The following is a 20,072-nucleotide window of genomic DNA, read 5'->3' as shown; positions in this document are numbered from 1 at the left end:
ATGTATGTAGGTTTAAATAGTATTTTGAGTAAAGTAAATATAAGTGTCAGCCATTTTAATAATAAAATTGTAAGCCTTAACTCCATAAGATTTACAAATAAATGAATATGTAGGATGTGCTACAGGGGAGACTTGGAACAAATTTTTAAAACCATCTTTGAGGTACTGAGGCGGAAGCTGGGCCACCTTTTCTCCTCTTAATGACCTGTATTTATCTCGTGCCAACTTAATTTGTTCTTTCATTCAGCAAAGACTTATGGGTACATATAGGCAAATTATAGATATATCTGCTCTGAGTTCACACGGGTAATCACAGCAAATCAACTCTGTCTTAAGTATACATATGTAAGTGTTGAATAGATACATATAGGATTTTTTTTTTTTTTTACTTTTATTGCTAACAAAATCACGTGAGTGATTGTCCTACTAAAATCCCTTGTCTGTTCTGGGCCATTTAAATAGCCTTTTAGAAAATTACAAATTACCTTGACTTTAGTGTTCTTTTCCAGTCACACATAAGTGCTCTCCTGCCTTTTATATTAACTCTTCATGTTCCGGAGCCTTTGCTCTTGAAGTGACCTAGTACTTGTCTCCATTATTCACCATTTATTTACAATTGCTGCAGTGAAGAATGGTCATAGTTGCTGGGGTTTTCGGTGATCTTATTAATGTGTTTGTGAGTATTAGAGTACAGGGGAGTAGCAAACCCGCTCCTAGAAGCAGTAAGTTCTGCTTCTAGTGCTACTTGAAGGCAATCATGGGAATTAAAAAGCTGTTTATTCACATGCCTTTTGCCACTTCATAGTCAAGATTGCTGAAATGCTCTTGGCTATAAATGGGCCACTTGATGGGTCCTGATGGCATTTCTTACAATGCAGTGTTTCCAACAATAGGCCACTTCAATGTGGGGCCAAAGCTGTTGGTTCTTAGGAAGTTTTCATGTTTGTACACACACAGAGTCAAGACTGTGGTGACTGCTACTGCTCCCTTTAGGGTTTTCCAGGTGTGCTGTGTGGAATTTTTCCAGCCACTGTTTCTAAAATTTTCTTTCATTCATTTCAGTGGCGCTTATGTAGAGATTTATTATTAATGCAATTCTTCCATCTTTCAGTGAGAGTAAGACAATTGCTACTATAAAGAAAGTAGTAGGATTACTACATATTCAGTCATGGCCTTATGGCTTTCATGATTTTAATATTTTATGCTATTCCAATAATAATATTTCCTTGAAGGGAGTTATTAAGAAGACAGTGACAAGTCCATATGCCTCTTCTGCTGTGCCATTCAGGGGGGTGCAGGGTGGGCATTGCCATTCAGGGGGTGCAAGGTGGGCATCACCATTCAGGAGGATGCAGGGTCGGCATCACCATCCAGGAGGGTGCAGGGTCGGCATCTCCATTCAGGGGGTGCGGGGTCGCATAGCCATTCACAAGGTTCAGGGTCAGCATCACCGTTCGGGGTGGTGTGGGGTCAGCATCCATCTGCTGCTCTTTGTCCTGCTAGCAGGTGTTTAGGGCATCTGTCTCCACTCACTCTGTCAGCTTCCTCAGTAAGTTCTGATGCTCTGTTTGCAAAGTAGTGCCGACTTTCGTTACTAGGTTGACCAGGTAACATGATGATCATGTCAAGTATGGATTCTTCATTTTCACTTAAAAATATATGTTTATTTTGAGAGACAAAGATAGAGAGTGAGCAGAGGAGAGGCAGAGAGAGGGGAGAGAGAGAATCCCAAACAGGCTCTGCACTGTCAGCACAGAGCCCGACCAGGGCTCGATCTCACAAAAGATGAGATCATGACCTGAATCAAAACCAAGGGTTGGATGCTTAACCAACTGAGCCACCCAGGTATCCCTGGATTCTTTATTTTCAGATGTCACACCCCAGCGGGGTGTTTGGACACATCCTTCTATGGCAATAAAATCGCACAGAATTCCTAAACATTTATTCTTACAGCATTACCACCGAGATGTTAGCTACCATTTATTAAATGCCCATGGTGTGCAAGGCTCTGGGCAGCACTGTGCATACACTGGGTGCCAGCTCTGTGATTTGCAGTGTCTTCTAAGGTAGATGTTACTATCCCCATTTTATAGATAGAGGACACTGAGGCTGAGAGAGGTTCATGATTTGCCCAAGTCACGTGGTAAATAGCAGCATGAGGGTTGGTATGCTCATCTGTGTGACTTCAAAAATTACATCCTTTTCTCTGCATTGGACACTGGATCTCTGAAGGAAAAGCTAGCTGGCTTGCTCTTAGTTCTTGACTTGGAAACACCATAAGGCTGTACCATATTTAAGAGTGCTGCAATCCTGTTCTGTTTTACTCATTTCTGCCTCTCTGCTTCCACAAAAGCCTGTGGTAGAGGATGGCTTTTGATGTGTTCAGTTAGTCTTGAGGGAATACACTGCTTGAAATTACTATCGTTTCTGCCGTTTACCGTCAGCTTTAATTTCAGTAGAAGGCAGTACTTAAAAGCTCGGACGCAGAGTAAAGTCTCCATTCACATTCCAACTCCAACACTTACTGACTCTGTGTCATTAATTTAACCCCTCTGTGCCTCTCCCTGTTCAATCGGCCATAAAATAAATGTCATAGTCATTACTCAAAGGCTTTGTGTGGAAATGGAATGAAATAATCCATGTAAAACCTGGAGACAGGGATATAGAGAACACCAAATATTAACTGTCTCCACCATCGTTGTCATCAGCACTATCACATGAAGATTACGAGCATCACTGAAATAGTGTTGCTGTGTTAGAATTCAGTGTCACTAGAAGAGACACATGCCTAGCAACCAAAAGCTTGAAGGAGAAAATCCTTTAGAGGTTTAGAAATTATTTTCGGTATTTTTCTTTGAAAATATTTTATATAGTTGATGATTATAAAAATAGCTTAGAGAGGATCATCGGACAATTTCAGCAGAGTTAACATTTAGAGAGAGGTGGGCCAGTTCTCCTTTTTACTCTGCTAAACTTTTATGAAAAGTGAATCTATACAGAAATTTGTAGCCATGGCCTGAAATAGTTATAGCAGTTCCTATATGTCTTTGAAATGAAATGAATAAACGGACAGACCCAACAAACCAGGAGAGCTGTTCAGATCTTGTGCATTCTCATGTTAGAGTCACATTCCCCTCTGCAGGAGTTGCACTGGATGAACTTTTACCAAATTAAAGAGCTGTAGTGGCATGTTTGTCCTGGACTCTTGGCTTTAAGTGAAATATACATCAGTTCTCTTTGAGCAGGAGGAATAACGGTTAGCCAAGTAGTACTTCCCACCTTCTCTGCGTGTGCTAATAAGTTCCCTAGAAAACTGACCTGTAACCAAGCTAGGTTCATCACTATCACAAATGTACCACTCTGGTGGGGAATGCTGACTCTAGGGGAGACCATGCCTATGTAGTATATGGGCCAGCGGTATATGGGAAATCTCTGTACCTTTCTCTCAGTTTTGCTGTGAACTTTTATAAAACTACTCTAAAAAAAAGTCTTCAAAAAAAAACCCCACTGACCTGAAAATTAAGTTGTAATTTTAGGATTTGAAAGGAAACTTGACTTTAAAAGACTAATTAAGGGGCGCCTGGGTGGCTCAGTCGGTTGGGCAGCCGACTTCGGCTCAGGTCATGATCTCGCGGTCCGTGAGTTCGAGCCCCGCGTCGGGCTCTGGGCTGATGGCTCAGAGCCTGGAGCCTGCTTCTGATTCTGTGTCTCCCTCTCTCTCTGACCCTCCCCCGTTCATGCTCTGTCTCTCTCTGTCTCAAAAATAAATGAAAACGTTTAAAAAATAAATAAATAAAAGACTGATTAACAGGGTGCCTGGGTGGCTCAGTCAGTTGAGTGTCCGACTTCAGCTCAGGTCGTGATTTCACGGTTCGTGAGTTCGAGCCCCGCATCAGGCTCTGGGCTGATGGCTCGGAGCCTGGAGCCTACTTCAGATTCTATGTCTCCCCCTCTCTCTGCCCCTCCACCGCTCACACTCTGACTCTGTCTCTCAAAAATAAATAAGCATTTAAAAAAATTTTTTTAATAAATAAAATAAAATAAATAAATAAAACATACATACATACATACATACATACATACATAAAAGGGTTATGTAACCCTTTATTTAAGCTCCTTATCTAATATGTGTAACACCTTGACAATATTTCCACATTACCGTGAAAGAATGTGAAAATAGCCAGCTTGTGAAGAAAAGTACACAAAAGTATATAGCACAGATTAAGATCATAAGGGAAACCTTATGAAACAGATTCATTTTTGTTACTGAAGATGTTGCTACATTAAATTTTACCAACCATAGCTTTAAATCGAATAAACAAGAGCCCTGAGGTTAATCCACTGAATGTTTCGATTTTAAAAGTTAAGTTCTTTAAATGTTTTCAAAAGTTCTAGCCTATTGGAGCTGTGATTTTTATAATTCCAAGATGAAGCTAGAAGGCAGTTTTATGCCTAATCATGTGTCAATAATTACTGAGGGACTGTTCTCTACAAATTAATCAGAGAGCACTTAAAAATTCCAGAAATTTCTGACCGGCTACAATTTGCAAGGACTTGTGCCAAGGGTGGGCTGGCAGTAGAGGAGGCAGGATACCAAGATGAATATGAGCTTGTTCCCCCCAATCTAACTAGAGTCCAACACCGAGTATGGTTAAATTTGAAAACTATCTTCTTTTTATCTGCCAATGTTGAAAATGCAGCATTCAAGTATTTAGATAGTTCACTACAAATGATGAAGCGTTGTGTGTGATTATATAACCTCAGGATATGCTTTTGACTTCAAACACCATGAAGGCAATTCTTAAGGTAGTGGATTAATTTTTTATCATGGGACAATAATAAATAATTGGATAGATAGGTGTCTATAGAGACAAAACTCATTTTTATCATACTTTAAATATCCTAAATTGATCTTCTATAGGTCTGTGGCTTGGTTTGGAAATTAGAGGATTTAGTTTCCTTCCCCTGGCTAAATTCCTGAGTTAATCCTTTATTTCCTGCCTGCATAGTTACTAAGGTCAAGTTTTGCTTTCCTTACCATGTTTATTTGACAGGGATGGGGTCGGGGAGGCAATGTATATGTGTTCTATTGCTCAGCAACCTGCAAGGATGAGGGCTGAGGAGGGCTCTTAAAGAGAAGCTCAAGCCAACGATATTTCCCTGGACAATATGAAATAAGTAAAAGCAGTAGCCGCACGGAACAGGGTTAAGGCGCAGGTTTATAAAAATTTGTTCAGCCTTTTTTGGTCTTTGGTATAAGACCTCTCTCTAGAATATAATCATTAGGAGCAATTCTCTTGTCTATTTTGTTCTCCACCACCCTGTCATCTGCTCCTAGCACAGTACAGGGCCCAATAACCAATAGGTTATTTGGTGATTAATTGAACCAATGGATGGATGAATGAATTACAGGTACATTTCACCGGCAGACAGAGTTCATTGACACCTATATATCTTTTATGCTCATGGTTGTTTTTTTTAGAAAAACCAACTCATGCATTTAAAAAATACTTTCACGGTGTTTTTTTTTAATCTTTATAGAATTTACAATTAGGGAAGGTTTTCTCAGATATATTTGAAGAATACATGAAACATGATTTGGTTTCCTCTTACCGGTTTATGTGATGTGTCTGGACAGTTTGGGATTGTTAATGAGTAGATTTATATAATTTAGTTTGAGGTAGATTAAGTAGTTGTAAGTAAATTTTGAAATATTAGTTTTTTTTAAAAATGCTTTTCCTGAAAATAAGCTTTATGAGAAAAAGAATAACTTAGGTGCAAGTCAGAATTCTCCATTTTAATAACCACAAAAGTTTTATAGTATTTTTTCTAGAATAGCAGTTCTCAGGAACCCTTTACCCTCTTTAAAACTAATGAAGACCTCAAAGAGAGTTGTGTATATGTGGATTATGTCTGTCTGTATTTACTGTATTAGAAATTAAAGTGTATAAAAAATTTAATATTTCTTAATATATTTATTTATTTATTTATTTAAAAAAATTTTTTTAAACGTTTATTTATTTTTGAGACAAAGAGAGACAGAGCATGAACGGGGGAGGGTCAGAGAGAGGGAGGCACAGAATCTGAAACAGGCTCCAGGCTCTGAGCCGTCAGCACAGAGCCCGACGCGGGGCTCAAACTCACGGACCGCGAGATCATGACCTGAGCCGAAGTCGGCCGCTTAACCGACTGAGCCACCCAGGCGCCCCTTAATATATATATATATATATATATATTTTTTTTTTAACGTTTTATTTATTTTTGAGACAGAGAGAGACAGAGCATGAACGGGGGAGGGGCAGAGAGAAAGGGAGACACAGAATCGGAAGCAGGCTCCAGGCTCTGAGCCATCAGCCCAGAGCCCGATGCAGGGCTCGAACTCACGGACGGCGAGATCGTGACCTGAGCTGAAGTCGTACGCCCAACCGACTGAGCCACCCAGGCGCCCCGTTAATATATTTAAAAATAAAATAGACTCACCACATGCTAGCCTAAATAACATTTTTTATTTTAAAAAAGTATTACCGGAGCACCTGGGTGGCCCAGTCAGTTAAGCATCTGACTTCAGCTCAGGTCATGATCTTATAGCTCGTGGATTCAAGCCCCATGTCGGACTCTGTGCTGACAGCTCAGAGCCTGGAGCCTGCTTCGGATTCTGTGTCTTCCTCTCTCTCTGCCCCTCCCCCCACTCATGCTCTGTCTCTCTCTCTCAAAAATAAATAAACATCCAAAAAAATTTTTTTAACAATATTACCAAAATTAATTTTAGTGAGAATTATAATGTTTTACATTTTTGTAAAAAAAATTTCTGATGTTTGTAGAAAACAACTAGATTCTCAGTCGGCTTCTGTTTAATATGTTATAATACCACATGTTATGTATCCTCAAAAACCTCCACTGTACATTAATGAGGGAATGAGAATTAAAAAGGCAAGTAACTTCTTGGCTTTACTATAAAAGGAGTTTTCACCTCTCAGACCCCCTTGAAAGAGCCTTAGGGACTCCCAGGTTCATGGACTACCTTTTGATAAATCACTGCTCCAGAAGCTAAGGGGTAAAGTGATGAGTAGCAAAGGAATGGGAGGTTTGACCTTTTCTGTATTTCTCTGTTGTGTTTGAATCTTTTGTAATGAGCGTATATTAGTTTTGTCATTTTAAAACATAAAAATAAAATGAAAGTTGGGAGGGGGACATTACCTCCCAGAAGAAGGTAATAACATTCTTGGGGTTGTTTTGTTTTGTTTCGTTTTGGCGGGGAGCGGGGGGGGGGCGGGTGGGGGGGAGGACAGGGAGAGAGAGGATCCCAAGCAGACTCCATGATCAGTGCTGAGCACAATGTGGGGCTCAATCCCATGACCCTGAGATCATGACCTGAGCTGAAATCAAGAGTCAGATGCTCAACCAGCTGAGTCACCCAAGCGCCCCATAACATTCTTGTTTCAACAGCAACAAAATTCTCATTTTAGTTTCTAATTATATGCTCTCAGAATACATCTAAAATTTAAATTTAGCTGATATGTTTTAAATAGGATCCTATCCAAAATATCAATATGCAAGTCCTGAGTCTTTTGCTCCCTTTTTGTCTAAGATCTGAACACACACCACCAGCTTTTCACTCCATAAGATGCCTTTGCTTTTGATTATCTCACAAAAGGCACTGACACAAATATGGATACTGAGCTACATTCATCATTTTTCTCTGCTCATTCAGATAAATCCAAAAATGGAAAGAACAGAGTCCCAGCTAATGGTTAGATTGTCCTTGGACACTATAGGTGTCAGATAAGGAATTCTTGCTGCCCAACTTTATACTTGGCCCCAAAATATCTGTTCTTTTCTTATTTCTTATATTTCCTCAAATTGGAGAAATGGGGAACAGTTCATAAACTTTTCACTGTAATTATTCTTTGTTTTTTTTTTTTTTAAATTTTTAAATATTTATTTATTTTTGAGAGACAGAGCATGTGTGGGGGAGGGGCAGAGAGGGAAGGAGACAGAGAATCTGAAGCAGGCTCCATACTCTGAGCTGTCAGCACAGAACCCCAGGTGGGGCTCGAACCCATGAACCATGAGATCATGATGCTTAACAGACTGAGCCACCCAGGTGCCCCAATTATTCTCTAATAAATGATTTTAAAAATGCATTTGGGGAGGATTTCAAAATCTGTAATCAGACACTTTATTCTCAAGGTAATAGAAATAACCAAAAGCTTGGAAACTTACCAAGAAATTAGAATAGTTTGGCTCAGGTTGGAGTGTAATTTTTTCTTGAAAAAGCAAATATTAACCTAATAATTTTCAAGTGAGATATCAAAAAACAGAGGCCTCAATAAGTAAATAAAATACTGACCTCATTTATTGAAACAGTGAAATGTTCCCACTAGAGTAAAAAAGTTACTTTTCATTTTCAGCCTACACCTAAATATTAATTCCATTGAGTTATTTCTTTGATGTCTTTCAGGTTAATTCCCCCATAGAAAATACTTTTTCCCAAATACACAAGTTATACCTACTTATTGCATTAAAAAATAAGAAAAAATTAAAAATACCTATAATTCTATCCCCTTTATGCAGCTGCTGTGAACATTAGGGAACATGTTTTGATTATATGTATAGTATCATATTCTACATATTCTTGGTAGCCTGATTTTTCAGTTGACAGAACATCAGGGGTATTTTTTCCATATCAGTAGATATAGATCCACATTGTCATTTTCGATCACTGTATGGAGTTGCCTTATAAGTCTCATATGTGTTAGATGTTTTTTACTATAGTAAAATAATAGTAAACTGTCTGTCCTTATATCTTTGTATAGCAAATCTGATTCCTTCAGGGTAAAGATTTAGCTATGGGATTGCTAGGTCAATGAGGCATGTTCTTCTTTTTCCAAAGAGTTTTTTTTTGTTTTTTTTGTTTTTAATAAAATGGCTCCTCTTTAGAAAGATCACACCCGATTTATACTCCCTTTCTCCCATCTGATCTATTCTTGAATCTAATGGTTTTTAAAAAAAAATCATTATTTGGTTTTCATTTCTTTGAATACTTCTGAGGTTGAGGTTGAACATCTTTTCAAATGTCCTGCATGAGTTGCCTGTTAATGTTCTTTGCTATTTTTCTGTTGGAAAGTCACTGATCTGTGAGTGCTTTTTGTAGTCTATAACACACATCTACTGTTTTGTACTTGATGAATCATTTTCTTCTCTGCTCATTTAAGAATTTTTGTAAGATACTACGATTACAATGATTTCATAAGGATTATGAAACTCTAGAGACTAAGTGGTATTAAGGCTCTGGGATTTTTGATGTAGACCTTCCCTTTTGTCTGTTGCCCTCAGAGAGAGGTAAGCAGATATTTTTATGTAAGGCTAATTGTCTAAGTGGTGGATATACATTCTCGTAAAGTAATAAATATGTTGAGGCATGCTCTGTGGTTTTTTAAATGTGTGCAATCTCTGACTTTTTCTCGAAGACAAACCAGCTGTTGTAGAGCATATCTGGAAGAGGGGAAAACAAAATCCTGTGCTGGCATTTTTCTGACTGTTGCTGCTGCCTTTGGTCTCCTCAGGAACTTGCCATCGTTACCATGGCTCACTGTGTTTACTGTAGTTCACTGTGTGACCTCGCCCCCGTGTCCATCCATGTGAAAAATGGGCTGTCTCACCCTGGGATGTATTTCCATTTATTTTCAGAGTATCCACGTCTTGGAGAGGACTGCTTCCTCCAGCACCGAACCCTCTGTAAGTCGGCAGTTGCTAGAACCGGAGCCTGTCCCTCTCTCCAAGGTCAGTGGTGGAATGTGGTGCTTTCTCAGACGGCTTGATGCCTGCTGTGGGCCAGCTGGATCGTAAACAGCTCTTACACCTGACTCCCCTGAGGTAGCTGTGATACCTGTTGTAGCACTGTGCTACCACGTCTTTCTGCCTCCAGTATGTAAGATTTCTCTGCCCTGTGTAAGGGAGGAATAGATGAAAGTATATTTTGCTGGAATTTGCAAGGTTACAAAGATCCAAAATACTCTTGCATTTAAAGGAAGAGAAAGTATTATCGTTCCCCTGTTGGAGACATGAGCAGATATTTCTATGCCAAGCAATAGGGAGAAAAAAATCACTGGGTCCAACAGAAAAAAATTAAAAATAAAAAATAACACCACCACCACCAGCAACAACACCTGTTACCATCATGGCCCCTGCACTGTGCACCAGGCATTGTGCCAGGTGCTTAAATATATTATCCCATTTAATATAACCCTTGCAAACAGCTCCATGCAGTGGAGGTATTTATTACATTTACAAACATGGAAACCAAGAATTAGTAACTTGCTCAACGTCTGAAAAAGCTAGCAGAAAGTAGAAAACGTAGCAGAGCAGGGATTCAGACTTAGACCGTTTCAGTGCTAGGCCACCTGCAGATAAAATAGTACCTACCTGAGGGGCTGTTGGATGTGAGGGTTCCAGCCTTCTCCTTATATCTGGCCTGCCTTGCAGTGAGCTCTTTGAAGAACACTGCAGATTATTAAGAGCTCTTCCATTTAATGGAAGCCAGCATTCCCTCCCTTCAGCCTTGTCTTTCATGGACTAGGGAAACATCTAAATTTATTTATGTCTAAAATGCAAAATCCTAAAGAAAAGCTGGGGAGATGCCATCCTGCTCACCCCTACCTCTTGCTCGACTCCTGCGATCTTCAGTGGGCTGCCTGTCTTGTGGAGAAACTCAGCAAATAGACTGCATGGGGATTTTGAGTTCAGATATAAAAATAGCACTTTATTTCCCCCAAACGACTTTGAAATATGTTGAACTGATTCTTCTTTGCTTTCCCTGTGTTAAACAGAATCCTTTAAGGAAAGAACACTTTCCTACCCTAGTGGTATGGAAAATATGTGCTTGTACTCTTCATATTTAGAAGATATTACAAGCTATGAAGTTTGTGTTATTGGACAGGAGTAGACTGCTAATCTAAGGAAAGGGGGTTACTAAACTTAAAAAATAATTTAGAGAGAAATAGAAAGTAATCTGATTTCTATTTGAATGGCAAACAGAATGGTGACTTGGTAAATACAACTGGTAATCTCTTTGAAAATATCAGCTCTCTCTTACAGGCAGCTAACAGAGAGAGAGAATAAATAAATCCTGGGGCCATGGGAACAGCAGCTAACATTTATTGGGCATCTACTTTGTCTCAGACATTGGATCAGTACATATAGTCTCTCACATAATCAGCCTACTGGATGAGGTGACTATTGACGTTCTTCTCATTTTACTGATGAGGAAACTGAGACTTGGCGCCTAAGTAAGCTAGTTGTCCGGAGTCAGATAGGTGGTGTGTGACAGAGACCAGGGTGGTGAGACATACACAGTGAAAAGAGAATGACACACAGAAACGACAAGGAGAGTTGCTGGGCTGAAAACCACAAATAAGGAGGAACTTCCTGGTCGGTGAACACGGGGAGGCACTGGAGGATTGGCACCCCTGCGGAGGTCATGGAACTTCCTCACCCTTTCCCCGTACCTTGTCCTCTGCATCCCTTCCACCTGGCTGTTCCTGAGTTGTATCCTTTTACAATAAACTGGCGATCTAGTAAGTATAATAATAATAATAAGCAAACGCACACAAGACTTGCTTGGGTCCTTCGTTCCCCACCAACTGCATCTCGAACCTCCATGGCATCTCACTTTACACTCCAGCTACATCCACCTGCACACAGTTCCCTACACTGGCCATGCTCTTTCTCTCCTTCACTGCTGCATGTCTGCTCCTTCTGGAGTGCCCCTAGCTGAAACCCCTACTCTTCTAAGACCCACAGGAATCCTTCTTCAGATGCTGTTTATCACCCCCCTACCCCAATGCACCCGAGGCCCCAGCCTGTCCCTGCACTTACCACATCTGTTACTTTATTTTACATCCTTTCTTACATCGGGTCCTCTAGAAGGAAGACCTGAGACTGGGCTTAGGGTGTTTGTGGCTCATTATGGGAGAGCCCTCAAGAGAAAGGGTAAGAGAAGAGGTTAGGACAGTGCGGTGCTGGCAAGAAGTGGTTTTGGCTGGAGTCCACCTTCAGCCCGACTCCACGGTGAGCCCTGGGCATGCATTGTATCACAGTGTTGCTGTCACTCTGAGGCAGGGATTTTTGTTCCGTCAGCTGTTGGTACTCTTGTGTCCTTCAGCAGTTGAGAGTCTTGAGGGAAGGAGATGCTGAGGTGTAGATGCCCCAGCCATGGAGGAGGGAGATTCATGCCCAGGCTGTATGGCCCCAGCTTCAGTAAAAGGCAGTTCACGGTAGAAGGAGGGAGCCTCTACCGCTGGGGCGTGGATCCACTGGGCTCTTACAGGCATCTAGGTAGGGCACCAACTGTATCCACTTCCCATTACTCTTCCACGCTGTTACCCACTTGGATCTTGCTGTAGGACTACACTATTGTTGTGTTTTGTATTAATACCACATTGCTCAGGGCCTCATGAAATCAGAGGGTCCCATCCATTCCAGATACCAGAGCATCTCACCATCCCTTTGAGAAGAGATGGACTTCCTGGGCCCTGGTTGACGGTAGAAGAACATTGTTTGAAGTACACATTGTCCTGTCTCAGGATTTGTCGAAATTCTTAGTTTGGTTGATGTAGCACCCCACCCCCATCCCCGACACTCATGCCTCTGGAGTATACCCTTGAGAAAGGAAGGGTCTCAAATGAACAGACGAGGGCTATTACTAGGTTACTTTCTGATTTTAGTTGTTGTTATTAGATTAAAAGTATATTTTAAATTTCTGTAATAGCAAAAATGTTTGTGTATCTGACTCAAGTCCCGATATGATCACATAAGGGCTTTTGACTGTTTCCATTACAAGCGTACCTACAAAAATTGGAGACTTTTAAACAGAAAATTAATATCCATTGAAATTACAAAAAATCCTTCAATTTTCAGAAAGTAATTTTAAGTTCCTTAAGATAGACCTAGTCTACTAAGCATAGAGGTGGGTCCTATTAAGTGCTGAGATGGGCTGTTTTCATTTCTTACACACCTTATTTATAACATTGTCATCTGCAGTTATAATTGAAATAGGGAGGATGTTGTTTGCTCTGGATTTACCTTTTTGCCTCTTTGTCAGTTGGACAGCTTATTTAACTATAAGAACTGTATTGGGATTCTTTTCAATTTCTTTGGGTTTAGTAATATTGAATCAGAGCAAATAGAGTTATTTGTTTGGAGCTACTGCATTTATGTTTAAGAAATACATTTTAACCTTTTGCCTTTTCTGTCTTATCCCTTTATTTCCCTCCTCTGTAGTTAAACCAAGAAAAACACTACTGTGATAGAAATCAGTAGCCATTGTGCCACAGGAACAAGCTGGTATTATGGTCTGAGTTTAATTAGAAAAAAAAAAATCCAAAAAGCATTGTACTTATTATTAAATGTTTCCATTTTTACAAGTTATCCAGAGTATACTTCATCACATATATATGTATTTACTTACGTATACATGTATACATATATACATATACATATGTGTATATATACACACACGTACACCATACAGATCATATATGTATATATACACACAGGCCACACATAATGGCCACACATACAAATATAATGTATATATATATATACACCCACATACCACACATCATATATATGCATGTGTACACACACACACACACACACACACACAGAATAGATGAAAGATGAACACTAGCCTTCAAATGAGAACTAGTTGAAAATAAAAATGTTATTCTAGAGATGCTATACATGGATAGGGCTACTAAAAATAGAAATGTCATTAAATACAGCTGATATCTAAGAACAGAGAAAGCTCTAATGAATATATTTGTACATATACAGAGAGTTATTCTTTAATTATGTGATTATATCAAACTTTTAAAAAGAAATCAGTAAAAATCCATCATTTTTATGAAATTTTTTGTCTACTTTCTTTGGTGAGAGTAAAACCTAGTATCTTCTCTGATGATTGCAACATTATTCCTAAGCAATGCTCACTTGTTGAGGTGCAGTTCAGTATTTTATTTTATTTTATTATTATTTTAATGTTTATTTATTTTTGAGAGACAGAGAGACAGAACACGAGCGGGGGAGGGGGGGGGGGTGGGCAGAGAGAGAGGGAGACAGAGAATCCGAAACAGGCTCCAGGCTCTGAGCTCTGAGGCCCAAGGTAGGGCTCGAACCCACAAACTGCAAGATCAGAACCTGAGCCGAAGTCAGACGCCTAACGGTTGAGCCACCCAGACGCCCTCCAGTTCAGTATTTTAAAATGGGAATACCAGAGCACCCCACTTTGTGCTCCAGATGATAATGCCACCTGTACTGGTATTGTCCAAAAAACATGGTATATAGCCTGAAACTGTCTCATCAGAAACATTTTTTAAAAAAATTACTGCATTTGGGTGTTGTGTATAAGTGATAAATCACAAAATTCTACTGAAACTAATGTTACACTATATATATTAACTAATTGGAATTTAAGTAAAAACTTTAAATATATATATCAAAAAATATTACTGTATCTAATTAACAGTTTTGACCAGCTGAACCACATGTCTTAACAGTATTATCTTTATATCACCTCACGCCAGTCAGAGTGGCCAAAATGAACAAATCAGGAGACTATAGATGCTGGAGAGGATGTGGAGAAACGGGAACCCTCTTGCACTGTTGGTGGGAATGCAAACTGGTGCAGCCGCTCTGGAAGACAGTGTGGAGGTTCCTCAGAAAATTAAAAATAGACCTACCCTATGACCCAGCAGTAGCACTGCTAGGAATTTACACAAGGGATACAGGAGTACTGATGCATAGGGGCACTTGTACCCCAATGTTTATAGCAGCACTCTCAACAATAGCCAAATTATGGAAAGAGCCTAAATGTCCATCAACTGATGAATGGATAAAGAAATTGTGGTTTATATACACAATGGAATACTACGTGGCAATGAGAAAGAATGAAATATGGCCCTTTGTAGCAACGTGGATGGAACTGGAGAGTGTTATGCTAAGTGAAATAAGCCATACTGAGAAAGACAGATACCATATGTTTTCACTCTTATGTGGATCCTGAGAAACTTAACAGAAGACCATGGCCGGGGTGGGGGGGGGGGGGGGAGTTACAGAAAGTGAAGGAGGCAAACCATAAGAAACTCTGAAATACTGAGAACAAACTGAGGGTGGATGGGGGGTGGGGGAGAGAGGAAAGTGGGTGATGGGCATTGAGAAGGGTACCTATTGGGATGAGCACTGGGTGTTATATGGAAACCAATTTGACAATAAATTTCATATATTTAAAAAATAAATAAATAAAAAGTATTATCTTTAAATAGAATATTATTTCTTGGGGGCATCTGGGTGGCTCAGGCGGTTAAGTGTCCAACTCTTTTTAATCTTTATTTTTGAGAGAGACAGAGTGCAAGCAGGGGAGGAACAGAGAGAGAGGGAGACACAGAATCTGAAACAGGATTTTTTTTTTAAATTTAATGGGACACTAGCAGTTACTGTAAAGGGTTCTTAATGTTGCTAAATGAATATTAGTAGGTATGTTTTTGTAAGGTAAATAGTTCATTCAGTGGGGACCCCTCAGGGATGACCAAGTAGATAAAGAAATGACACTGGTCTCAGATTGGTTTTCCTTGTGGAGTAGGGGACATTTACAGTTGCATTTGGGAGGACAGAGGCATGATGTTGGCTTAGAGGGCTTTTCATAAGCCAGGAGTGTCTCCTAGGCTTAGCAATGCTAGAATGAAGCAATGTTCAGCTGCATCTCCTAGAAATATAGCTTACTGTGAAAAAACACACCCCATTTATACATGCTTGGACTTAAACATAGATTTGACTTGGCCATAGGGCAAGCAGCTTCTGGGATGGAAGGAGGGAAAAAGGAAAAGAGGAATGGATGATAAAATGCTAGCCTCTCCCTTCTCGTCCCCAGGGCCAATGTCTGTAACCAATCGTGGCACCTTTGCCTCTGGGCCTTGTCAGAGCCTCACAGTCCTTCAGCAGGGGCGGCCACCACCTAGACATTTGTGCCAGCAAGTCCAAGATGGAACTCATCAGTTCCTGTTGGAGCCTTGTTGTGTGATTGAAGGATGATTCCTGATAGAATATATGTCTTCAGAAGACAGTTTCCTGAGTCCGTTTGGGATGGGGCATTCTGCAGAGATGCCTGCCCTGATCTGTGGGCTCGTCCCGCTTTCTGAAGCTGAGGCAGTGGAGCAGGTTACAAGGTTACACCGAGAGATTGTGCTTCCCTGCGCCGGGAGCAGGATCATAGCAGTTGTGAATGGGACGTGATGTTTGCTCCTGCCTCTACTGCTTGCTTTGTGACCCATGCCTGAGATATTGAATGGGAGTGTTTGCCAGGTCAGCGGTTACTTCAGGGCGGCGTAGGCCCGTAGGAACCGCCCGGTCCAGGGATTTGAAAACCCAGGATGTCGCTAAGGGTTGGGTATCTAACACGGAAGCAGGCCTGAGGGGGGCCGTGACGAACTGAACATGTCTGGACACCCATCCCTCAGGGCAGACCCAGTGCTGCCAGATCTGATAGACTTTAGCAAAACACTCAAAATTCAGATTTTTTATACCTGAAATCGTCTGACTTTTAAATGTTGACAGCTCATTAAAAAATTTAGACATCATAGACAAGACAAAACGTGTCTTATGAAAGAGGAAACCATGATTTGGCCTGTTTTTAACAGAGGAGGGTGATAGCATAGCCTCCAAAATCCCAGATTTTTGGCTTTCAAGTCTGGTGCTCTTTACATGGGCGCCCAAGGGTGAGTGTTTCTCAGGATGTGTGTCTCTGAAAGCATGGACTTCTGAGTGTCCTGTGGCAGGCAGGGCATTTCACGAGCCCTCTGAAATACGTGCAGCCCGTAGCACTGCTTTTAGCTGGGCAGGTGATGGGCCACTCAGACCACTGCAGCCTTTCCATTTTATACAGGAGCCCAGGTCTCCGCACTAATTGAACATTTGTCATCAAAACAGCCTTACTTTGGGGCGCCTGGGTGGCGCAGTCGGTTAAGCGTCCGACTTCAGCCAGGTCACGATCTCGCGGTCCGTGAGTTCGAGCCCCGCGTCAGGCTCTGGGCTGATGGCTCGGAGCCTGGAGCCTGTTTCCGATTCTGTGTCTCCCTCTCTCTCTGCCCCTCCCCCGTTCATGCTCTGTCTCTCTCTGTCCCAAAAATAAATAAAAAAAAAACGTTGAAAAAAAAAAAAATTAAAAAAAAAACAGCCTTACTTTAAAACGTTAAAGTGCCTTTGTGCCCAGAGATGAACTGTCTGGAAAAATGCATTTTAAATCTTCTGAGTACATGCAATCAAAACTCCATTCTGCTCCAGCCCCCAGCCCCCAACCCCCAACCCGTCTCTGATGGACCTGCATGCATCCAGGTCTACTGGAAACTCATTTTAACCTCACTTATAAGTGCGTCGCTGTGTCTGATGTTAGAATTTGCTTCAGAATGTGGTTCAGACTTCCGGTGTGTCCAGTGTTGTTGCAAAAGCAGCTTCTACTTAAGAGTCTGCTTTGACTGTGTCATCAAACACCAAGAAATACGTGATTTGTTTTTCTTCTTTTCTCTCAGGAAGCTGACAGCTGGGAAATTATAGAAGGGCTGAAAATAGGCCAAACCAATGTCCAGAGACCAGACAAACATGAAGGCTTTATGCTGAAGAAAAGAAAATGGCCTTTAAAAGGCTGGCACAAGGTACCATTTTCATCATATTCATCTCCAGACCTTCGTCGTCAATAGAGAAGATCTTATTTGGTGTCATTAGGTGGGAAACGAAGAGAATGGTTGTATGTGTAAAACTAATTTTCAAAGCCTTTTTTGTTTAACCGTGTGGGCTACAACCCGTTATACCCATTTAAGTCTGAGATACATAATATCTGTATGCAGGGAAAAAATATTTTACATTATATTTGAAATCCAGTTTGTACATGTTGTCTATTCTACTTTTTCATTTAAAAATAATATGAATATAGAAAAATAATAACATGAATGTATGCTTATTAAATATTCTCTGAAATAAGATGTTTTTAAATGCATGCATATGTTCTGTTCCATTGGATGGATTTATGCTATATATCGCACCGTTATTGAACCAGTTCCCTATTGCTGCACATGTAGGATATATCTAACTTATTTACTATAATGCTGTTGTGATGAACATCCTTATACACAAATTTCCATTTAAGTCCTTGGAATAAAGTCCTGGAATTACTGTTACCAGTGCAAACTAAAGATGGAAAATCACAGAAGTCTGTTTACTGCTCTTAAAAGTATGTGATTTATTCCTCTCTCCCCTACCTCTGCATCCTTTCTCCATCTTCCAGTTTTAATTATGGAGAAAATATTTTGTACTACACCAATGCAGTTATCTAAGTAACAAGAATTCTGTGAGGCTAAGAAGGAGAAAATTATCCTCCATTTTCAATATAAGGCCTTCAACAGACCACCAGTACCTTCTCTGAAATCACTGGAAGAACAGGTTCATGTACTTGCTGCACCTGCTGATGGATTTCATCTCAGAGCAGATGGATCTATTGGCCCAAATGACTGGCTGGTGACTCTCCAGTGGCCCAAAACAAGGATGTTATGGATTATAGCATCTTTTGCAAACACATTTTTTGCGATTTAAGAGGAAGACTTAAAAATTAACCGACGGCAAATGCCCTACTTCCCAGTCTCTGTGCGTGAAATAAAAATAGCTCGAAGAGGCTTCTGACTAATGTTCCTTTCAGAAGCCTTCTCAGTCTCCCCTGAACCCATAATATTCTCCCAATACCAAAATTTCTGTCCACCCTTGTTCTTCCTTGGATTTTGGCCAGCTGGCCATACTGCTTCCTAGAATCACCTTTTGCTTTTCATTCTGGCTTCACCACTTTGCAATTCCTCGAATCACTGGCTTTGCTAATCTCTTCCCCCATGATCACACAGTAGGTTATCCCTGCTAACATTCTTTGATAGGTAGAAATGGAAAAGTAGAGAAAAGAAGTCAAAGAAACCAATGTTACATGAATCACTAACTTTAATTTAGCATTCTCAGGTCCACATCTCAGTGGTTCAACAGCCATTCTTTCTAGGCCATACCTTTGAGCATTTTTCTATATCAGTAGTAGGAGGTTCTTAACTTGGATTGCCTTTTCTCCTGATCTCTAGCGCCATCAGATATTTAGTCAAGCATCAGCATATGTGATTGCCCGTGTCTTGGGTGATTGAGTAATCAAGTGTTTTTCAACTGTGGGGATACTTTCTTCTGGTGCTTTCTTATTGCCCCCCCCCAGTACCTGTGTCAAAAGGGTTTTCATGGCTTTCTGTGAGTTCTGTGCAGAGTATCCCTGGGCTTGACCACCTGCTACCTCAGCAGCTAAGTGGTCCCAAATCACATAAAACCTTCCCAGCAGACTAATTTTCCAGCCATAGAAAGACTCCTTGCACTTTTAGAGACCATAGGAGGGCACTGGACCCGTTGTTTGAGTGGGTCCTGAGAATTGTGTGTTCCCTTGTGAATTGCCCATGGAAAGGAAACCAACAGAGTCTTCCTGAGTGTTTGTGGAGCAATAATGGCTAGATTCGTTTGGAGTGGACCAGGAGCTTCTTGAAGGAGACAAAAATTGCCAAAAATCTCTCTCTCTCTCTCTCTCTCTCTCTTTTTTAACCCTGATTGTAATTTAGAAGTATTTTTAATCTCTTTTAGTGAAATGCAAGCATTTTGCTAAGTGGAGATAACAAATATATTGCTAAAGCTCCTTCGTAAATGTTCCAGATAATTTATTACTCCTCCTAGATCTAGTTCACTGGCTTCTGTAACAGACTTGAGCATTTTCAGGAATTTTCCATGGTATCCAGGGAAATGCAGGAGTTTACATCCAGAGTGAACAATTCCCTGTAGAGAAGCTCCTTACAGAATCACTGTGATCTAAACTGAGTTATTCTCATTTCTCACTTTCAAAGACACCCTGATGTGGTTCATTCAAAAGTCTTGGCTGTGGGTCCCGAGACTCCATCCCCCAGGCCCACTCCCTTCAAGGAAAAGCATGGCGAGAGATTCGCTCTCCATCAGATTGTGTG

General features: G+C 40.6%; 1 protein-coding gene across 12 annotated transcripts in view; it reads left to right on the top strand.

Moving 5' to 3' along the window:
* Nucleotides 1–20,072, top strand: part of OSBPL6 (oxysterol binding protein like 6) — a 213,768-nt gene that overhangs the window by 131,436 nt on the left and 62,260 nt on the right. For all 12 annotated transcript variants that reach the window (XM_053907332.1, XM_053907327.1, XM_053907325.1 and 9 more), the window contains exons 3-4: nt 9,691–9,783; nt 17,583–17,705. In XM_053907332.1, coding sequence (XP_053763307.1) covers nt 9,691–9,783; nt 17,583–17,705 — 216 coding nt within the window. The remainder of the gene's footprint in view (nt 1–9,690; nt 9,784–17,582; nt 17,706–20,072) is intronic.

Source organism: Panthera pardus, unplaced genomic scaffold (genome assembly GCF_024362965.1).
Source record: "Panthera pardus isolate Hobbes unplaced genomic scaffold, ASM2436296v1 HiC_scaffold_10, whole genome shotgun sequence".
Taxonomy (NCBI): domain Eukaryota; kingdom Metazoa; phylum Chordata; class Mammalia; order Carnivora; family Felidae; genus Panthera; species Panthera pardus.
This window is presented reverse-complemented; position numbering and strand designations above follow the sequence as displayed.